Raw genomic sequence first — 8886 nt, forward strand, 5'->3', positions numbered from 1 at the left:
ACCTATTTTATAAAATATTTATTTATCAAAATTTTAAACACTTAATTTACACATGATCACTCAATAAATTAAACTCAATCAAATTTTATGGCGCGTGGATATGGTCATAATACCTTTAATATATGTTCAGCGTAAAACAAATATTTAATTTTTTTACATGTATATGCTCAATGTAAGATAATAACATAAGACTATATTACGTTGAACATACAGGGTTCAATGACCCTATCGACCCACTAAAGTAGTTCTCAATACTATAGAACGATGCAATTATTGCATAAAACTTAGCCAAAAGCTTGCAGAGCTCAGAGCACAAATCTGATTTTGACTTTGGCACCATTTATCTTCATGCGTGACATTTGTTTTATACAACATAGAATCAATGATGGGCAGATAAAACCATGTGCTTTCCATAATGAATTCTTTGAGAGCATTTCTCATAATAGAATCATGAGAATCTATGACGGGCCACCACATAATCTATAATGATTAAAATCTCCGTCATAGATTCTACGAATATCTGTCATAGATTCTACGAATCTGTCATAGATTCTATGAATCCCCGTCATAGATTCTATGAATCTCCGTCATAGATTCTATGAATCCCCATCATAGATTCTATGAATCTCCGTCATAGATTCTATGAATCTCTGTCATAGATTTTATGATGGAATCTCTTGCCTGTAATAGCAATATCAAAATAGTCATACCGGTAGTCTACTTCTCATTTCATGACATTTGTCCCTTTATCATTCACTAAATGTCACAAAATAGATGATAAGGTGATCCGTGATATTCTTTGCAAACGAAAAACACCTGTACTTTTGTACGCCTACATCGTTTAAAGCTACAAAATGCAATTATATGCCAGCAGAACAACTTGCAGGGCTTCATTCCACAGCTGAGTCACAACATCATGACTGTGCTGAAGCCCAAACGAAGGGTACCATAGAACCTCCCTATGACAGACACCCTCGAGACTGACAAATACTGTCCTTAAGAGAGAGGTGTCCAGATTAGAGTGGTCAACTTAAATGGAAACAACCAATTTTTTACGAAGAATAGTGTCCTAAATGCCAATGGTTAGGTTGTCCTTTATAGAGGTGTACGCTAAGGGAGGTTCCACTGTAGTTTGGTTCCCTCAGTTTTATCTTCTAGCAATTAGTAGCATATACAGACACAGCACATTTGGAAAATTGTCTAGTTCCCTCAGTTTTATCTTCTAGCATATACAGACACAGCACATTTGGAAAATTGTCTATTTTTTGATTGGAAGACACCAAGATGACATCACAGATTTGGGCCAGCCAATCAGGATCCTTCATCAACAAGCTGCCGGGGTGATGAAATCAACAACATATATGCAGCGGTCGTTTTCGTAAACTCTCGTAACTTTGTCCTCGAGTCCACAGGTAAACATAATCTGAAACATGAAAAGCGGAAATTAAATGCAAAATAATATCAACAAACTAAATTTGGTGATTAATTTGGAGAATCAACTCGTCAGCTCACGTGCTTCAGACCTGTTCCTTGATGAAGTATAGAGAGGCACACTGGCCAAAGGACACCATCCTGACCACAAAGCTCTGGGGCTCTGTGGCTTCAGACCTTCTCCCTAATGAAGAATAGAGAGGCACACTGGCCAAAGGACACCATCCTGACCACAAAGCTCTGTGGCTTCAGACCTTCTCCCTAATGAAGAATAGAGAGGCACACTGGCCAAAGGACACCATCCTCACCACAAAGCTCTGTGGCTTCAGACCTTCTCCCTAATGAAGAATAGAGAGGCACACTGGCCAAAGGACACCATCCTCACCACAAAGCTCTGTGGCTTCAGACCTTCTCCCTAATGAAGAATAGAGAGGCACACTGGCCAAAGGACACCACCCTGACCACAAAGCTCTGTGGCTTCAGACCTTCTCCCTAATGAAGAATAGAGAGGCACACTGGCCAAAGGACACCATCCTGACCACAAAGCTCTGTGGCTCTGTGGCTTCAGACCTTCCCCTAATGAAGAATAGAGAGGCACACTGGCCAAAGGACACCATCCTGACCACAAAGCCTGGGGCTCCGATTCCAAGTTTGGTTTTTTCTGGTACTCAAAATGCCCAAATCTGCTCCCAAATGCCTGCTAGCCTCCTACTTTTCCTGGGTAGCCTGCTACTAACAGAACTTTCAAACCTCTTGTTTAACCACTTGCCCTCGAGCAGATTAGGATCCCGCATTGAAGTATGTCCCAAAGCGCCAAAAGTCAAAGGAGGTGCAGCACGAGGCTATGGAAAGTGAAGCCATAAATCATATTTTTTTTATAGTTTCTGAGGGGGCAGGGGGTTGGAGGAGAAACTAAAATATTTCGTTTCTATTGGCTTGACTTTAATTTTGCTACAGCCCCTTACAATGGATCTTCTATCGATGTTTCCCGGGCAGAGTTCACGGTCACCTCCGACCATTAGCAATTTATAGGCGCCATCTGTGGTCGACATCCAAGACCCATTTCTCCCGAGGCATTTTGACGGTTGTGGGAATGCTTGTTGGCGGACATCTTTCCACGGACATATCGTATATTCGTATTCGGCAGTTTTATATGTATAACAGTTCGTACTGAGTTTGAAAAAGACGCCCTGTGGACCAAATGCCTGAAAACGTAGAAAGGGAAAGATTAGTGTCCCATTGAATAAAAACCATTTAGGTAAACGGCACAGTCAATCCAATCCCTATTGAGAGGTAGGCAATCAGTGCTGTACACTAGCCTGTGAGATTCCTCTCCTGCGGCAGGAGACCTCATTGGTCTCATTTAAAAAGGTCCTGAAGACGCATCTTTTCCGTCGTCATTTTGGGGAGTGAGGAACTATGTGGGGAGCGCCGTAGAACATTGCTACAGTGGAATAGGGCGCTATAAAAATTTTATTTTCATTCATTCATTTTTCATTCAAATTCAATGGATAAAGACTTAGAAATTTGGAGAATATGATACCCCATTTAGCTAAGAACGCCAAAAATGGAAGAGGACATTTCGTCAAAGTACAAAATCATCTACAGTTGTCCTTTGCGAACACTTCATTATTAAGGACACCCTCTCTATTAACGACACTAGGTTTGGTCCCAAATTGTTTGTTGCCATTCAATTTGACCTTTCTAATCAGGACACCTCTCTATTAACAACAAGACTTGTCAGTCCCGAAGGTGTTCTAGATAGAGAGGTTCTACTGTATTTTATTCGTTGTGCTAGGGCATGAAATAAGGGACTCACTTGAGGGGTTTTAGAACCTCATCTTAAAGGGTTTTTAAAACCTCATTAAAATACCATTTCTGTAGTAGCCAAATAGGCACCACTGAATTAGCACTTCTGAACTATTATAGTTTTGAGTATGTATTCCGCGACAAAAACCTAGCAACCAGCAGCTAATATTAGCTAAGGCAGCTGAATCATCTTGTAAAGGCCCCCTATTGTCCAAAATTAGTACCTAGTGCTGTGTAAGATGCTGAAATATTACTACCACATTCTTAGCCTTTTAATTCCTGCTCTCACTTATTATCTGGTACTTACACTAATATCAGCTAACTTTTTTCTCTCCCACGCCAGAAGCAAGTAACTCTTTTTTAACTGCTGACCTGATTTTTTCAGTTTGTGCGCTGCGAGAAGTTTCTCCTCTTGTGAATGACAAGTATTTTTACACGGGGCGTGTGCTACAGGGTAGTGTTTATCATCTGAAAGAACAACATATCAATTTATCATTAATGTTTACAAATCAATGTGAAATATTTGAATGCGTTTTTACATGTGAAGACTGATGCTTCGTTAAGAACATTTTAAAATCTTGCCCTTTTCGAAAGGCGGTGAAAAGTTAATTTTTCTGGGAGCATTTTGATAAATTGGGGTAAAGCGTCCTTGAATGAAAATCTATCTTCCGATAAGGGCGCTATACGAATTAGGTATTAACATTAAATTACACTCCAAATCTCCCTTTAGTTGGTGTCATGGCTTCTTACACAAAAGACTAACAGATATTGGCGATGATGTCAATCACTCATATGATTTTTATCTTCTTCTTCAGTTTTCCCTCAGCATGTGGAGGCGTTATTATTCTCCTGGGAGTATTCCTCCTTCAAGTTTGGATCAGTGTTTTTGTGTGCCACTACATTTAGGCACCAATTGGTAACTCGCAGAGTGACTCCATCTTCTTGAAACTGATCCTTGGAAAACTCGAATAATTTGATTTCTGTATGTTAGAGACAAAAACTGTACATGCTTGTGTGACGTCACACAAGAAAAATATGTCGCTGCATATTGGTGTGGCACCGATAACTTGGGGAAAATATGTGTCTATATCACATTGTAATGTTTGGCATTTGATAAAATAGGCCTTAAAATGTTGCTTGACCAAGTTTGAGAGCGTCTCATGTCCAGATAAACTTCAACAGCAAACTTACCGTTTATTTTGAACCACTCCATGACAGTGACGTTGCCCCACTCGTCACTCCCGTCACAACAATCACATATCCCATCATTCACGTGACTCGAGAAGATGGAGTGCGGCTTAGCAACGATTTGATAATCACAAAAAAATCTGAAAGAGAGCAGCGATTGTCATTGTAAAAGTATATTTCAGAAGAAATGGACACGACTTTGTCCAGTTCTGTTAGTGTTATGAAGAAACTGATCAAGTACAGGGACCACCACACAATTTAAAGGCATTTGCCATTCATTAAAAATTTGAAGTTTGTAACAGAATTTGAAAATTTCAATAGCGTGAACGTGTACTGAACATGAATTTTTACATTGGTGTTGTGGACAGGGATGTACAAATATCATAAACACCAAGTTTCAGCAGAGTTGCATGCATGAGAAGATGGAGTGCGGCTTAGCAACGATTTGATAATCACAAAAAAATTCGAACGAGAGCAGCGATTGTCATTGTAAAAGTATATTTCAGAAGAAATGGACACGATTGCATGCATGATAACTCCACTATGGCAAAGGTACATAATTGTACAGTGGAACCCCGGTAACACGACCTCCCAAGGGACTAAGCCGAAGTGGTCGTGTTAACGGGGTGGTCGCGTTAGTGAATTTAAGAATCATAAGTTGGTTTTCCCGCCAAAACATCGTCCTAGCAGATATGCTGTGTGTACATTGACATGCATTAATGACTACGCCACCGGGTGATTCGATAATTTGTGTGTATATCACGAATAAAAAATCATTTTCTTGAGTGTTTTGCGTTTAATTTACAACTTATGTAAATGAGTAAATAAACTGACGAGAGCTAATTAGACCAAACATTACATTAAAACTTGAGCATGCTAATTAGAGCAAGCATGTCATTCACACCATCGGCAGCTGCCCTTCTTGATGTCAAGCTAATATTCCCGCTAACATTGAGAGAGGTGATGTGAGAAGATGTTGAGAATTATTCCTGATGTCTTCCTGCTTTAACTTCAGCCAATTTGAACTGGTACTGATTAAATCATCTTTTTAAAAACGTATTTTATCAATATTACGACGTAGTAAGCATTCTTTACTTTGAGTATCGGTACTCTTACTAATCAACATAATTTATTTGTCCTAAAAACTACGTGTGCATGCCTCTTGACATCATTTAATACTAAATGATGAAAAACAAACCGTGAGTCGAAAAGAAAGTTTATTCTTCATTTTATTTGCGCTTACATTTGATCAAACTCACTTACACATCATTTATTTTCATATGGATTCCCATGGTCATTGTGTTCGAGGTGCTAACTATCAACACGGATTTGCGAGAAGGTGCCAATTGATACGATGCGGTCATGGTTGATTACGGCAATTAGGCCTCATGGTCGCGTTAGCGGGGTTAATTTGCAGTTTGGGACCGACCAAGCTGGTGGTCGCGGTCTGGGTACCGGGGTGGTCGTGTTAGCGAGGGCCAGTTAATGAGAATTAGAGAGAAAACCATTCGGGACCGGAGAATTTTGGTCGTGTTCGCGGGGTGGTCGCGTTACTGAGGTGGTCGCCGACCGGGGTTCCACTGTATTTCTATTTCCTCGACTACCAGTACTTATAAACGGCATATTACTTTGAAATGATCGGAGGTGAAGAGTGTTATACTCTAAGTAAGATTATTTTTTAGGTTCTCAACTAGCCTCAAACCTATAACGGACAGCGAACTGCCTTGGATGGACAACACACTGCACCTATCCACAAAGTCATCCTGATGTCTTTGATAAACGAGATGGTTCAACGAGAAATGTTAATGGCAATAGTAAAGTTACTTGCCAAAGGTTACAACTGTGTATATGTGCCATATCTAGGATTGATCACTAGTCTTACACTTCAACCATCATTTCTCTTCTCTCGACTCACCTCGAATCAGGACATGCTGAAGTTCCTGGTTCATCACTGCCATCATCACAATCACAGTAATCGTCATTCACATGATCAAATGGAATATTCTCCTAAAAGATATCGGAAAATGATGACAGATTGAAGCCATAACTCAATGTTATTTGGGTATAAAACAGATAATTTTTTTTCTTTTGGGGTATATATAACAGATTATTGGGCATAATTTGGTATAAAATAGATAATCTTGGTGTGTTACATCAAAAATAAACAAGGCTCGCTTATATATTTTTGGTAACATGTATTTGAGATAAAATCCCCAGGAGGTCTTTGCGTAATTTGGGACAAAACAGATTTATAAGGGGTCACAAACTAACAAGTCGAACAGCACTTGCTTTGATAGTTTCAGATTTTTTACTTTAATACTAATAGAAATAGCTTGGTGTTTTCCTGAAGAAAACATTTCTTACCTTGGACACAAAACATGTGAACTTGCCGTCAGCGTCCGGCTTGTATAGACTAACTTTATTAGGATCAACTCCCCGTGGTACATCCGGCTGACGCAATTTACTAAACTTCTGATAACCACCATCAACCACAGTCCGACTCTTATCCATACCGATTATGTCCTTTTTCAAGTCAAGTTCATTTGGGAAATCCGGAATAGGTTTTTTCGGAATATCTGGAATGTCCGGAATATGGAACTCTCGCTCCGCCTCCGGCATGTCTGGTGTAGGTTTTATTTTCCTCTTTTTGCCATGGTACTTTCTAACCTCTTGATCCTCAACATACTTTTCTTTGGCAAGGCGTTCAGCATTTTCTTTTCCGTCGCCATCCTCATGTCTTTCGACCACACTATTGGCCGTCTGCACATTCTGCCTTGTCAGAAGCCGGACCGAAAAGACCTGAAAGCCTAGATAGACAAGTCCAGCCACCATAATCAGGAACAAGAGTTTATATGTACGCCTCCTTTTCAGCACCCTCATTATTTCATGGAAGATCAGTGTCACTCTTTCGTAGGTTGTTCTCATAGAAAAGCTGTCTGAAATTATATCAAAATATGAAAATTCAAAATAATGAGCCCAAATATATTTTTTGGCATACCTATCCTGACTCTAATGATTGTGTTTGCTAACCCTCATGTCATATTTTCAGTTCCACAGATCAATGTAGGAATATCAGCGAATTTTGGTCACATTCCGCGCTGCCGGGTAAACTGAAATTGCCTTTGGCTTAACATTTCTTGAATTTTAAACTATGCCTGGATTTGAATCGTGGAATGATGGAATTCAATTGGAAAGAACTTCATCTTTATCCATGATGAAACTGCAAAACTAAGGGATGAAGCTATGGAAGAAGAACATGACATGACGATGATGAATGATGTCACTGACCTTGTCAGATGGAGATAGATCAAAAAGATAAAATAAATGATAGATGCGGGACGGGACTGGGATTCATGGACACGGCCGTTAGACAACAATGTGCCTTAACAATTTATTTGATCACATGACTCCTGTGGAATCTCCGATCTGATTGGTTGATCTGCAAACATGACGCCTTCTAGTAATTTGCATGATTTATGAAGTAATTTCCCTTGACCAACTTTGAACGCGTCGATTATGATAATAAAAGGGAGGGACCCAAATCGGAAGTGAATAATAATTAGGTCATGTGCCAGGAATGGTTACTGCGTAATCAATTTTTGGGTACTTCGTCAACTGGCGGAGAAATTTGCTGATGCGCCAAATCCTGTGCGAGTTTCTTCGATATTTCGCCGGAAAATCAGTTTAAAACAGGTAAGATCGGTTCATATGCCAAGAATTCGTACATGGTAACGAAGAACCCATATCGAGGGACTCTTATGAACCAAGAATAGAAACTAGCAAGTCTTTATAAACGTAAACAGAATGATGAAAAGGGAAAATTATATGGTAATTTCTCATCTTGGTGGTGTATGCTACAATGTGGAACCAACTACACAGCTCGTCGATGGTGTAGCAGGAGATTTGCTTGACCAACTTTGAAAATCGCGAGCCCGGGTCTCCTGGTCGTATCCCTTATTATATACCAAGCCACTTTGGTTACTCAACCCGCCGTTGGCGCGGTGGTCGGCAGGCTATTCATAGTAACAAGACCGAGGGATTTCTCCACAAGTAAAAATTACCTAGCTAACGGCCGTGTGGAGTGGGTCTTGCGGTGCATTGACTGACAGGGGAAGACACAAACACCCACATTTCTTCGATTCGTTTGGTTTTCAGCTGAAAATATTTTGCTATTTTTGTGTATGAGGTACACCCCATAACAATACACACCTTTTCAATTACCGACACTGGTTATTCATGAATATTTTGACCATAAAACGAGGAAAAAACGTAACTTTTTTCGGTTTTTTCGTTTTATGGGCGCAGCCATATTGAAGTCATCTTCGGATCATTCCGGAATATTTATTTGCTAAAAATCCCAATAAATATTATTTGTTTGGAGACTTCGAAGGAAGGGAAGTCAATAAAACATTAAATGCATAGAATAATATATTCATCTTGATTACTTTGAGAGAAAAG

The 8886-nt window shown here is 39.7% G+C and overlaps 1 protein-coding gene across 1 annotated transcript; it reads right to left on the minus strand.

Annotated features, from left to right (window-relative positions):
- Positions 1-49: 49 nt before the first annotated feature.
- LOC135503280 (glucosidase 2 subunit beta-like) lies at positions 50-8735 on the minus strand. Its single transcript, XM_064796784.1, has 7 exons — positions 8638-8735; positions 6793-7364; positions 6344-6435; positions 4432-4568; positions 3548-3708; positions 2397-2636; positions 50-1423 (listed from the first exon to the last, which is right to left on the minus strand). Exons 2-7 carry the CDS (start codon positions 7351-7353, stop codon positions 1325-1327), a joined length of 1290 nt encoding a protein of 429 aa, XP_064652854.1. The 5' UTR covers positions 7354-7364; positions 8638-8735; the 3' UTR covers positions 50-1324.
- Between the last annotated feature and the right edge of the window lie 151 nt (positions 8736-8886).

The sequence above is a fragment of the Lineus longissimus genome, chromosome 19 (genome assembly GCF_910592395.1).
Source record: "Lineus longissimus chromosome 19, tnLinLong1.2, whole genome shotgun sequence".
Lineage (NCBI taxonomy): Eukaryota > Metazoa > Nemertea > Pilidiophora > Heteronemertea > Lineidae > Lineus > Lineus longissimus.

Coding starts and splice junctions, on each gene's coding strand:
- LOC135503280 (XM_064796784.1), bottom strand. CDS start 7,353: ATGAGAACAACCTACGAAAGAGTGACACTGATCTTCCATGAAATAATG. Junction 6,436..6,792: donor TCACATGTTTTGTGTCCAAG/GTAAGAAATGTT, acceptor GATATCTTTTAG/GAGAATATTCCATTTGATCA. Junction 2,637..3,547: donor AAAAGTTAGCTGATATTAGT/GTAAGTACCAGA, acceptor CTACGTTTTCAG/GCATTTGGTCCACAGGGCGT.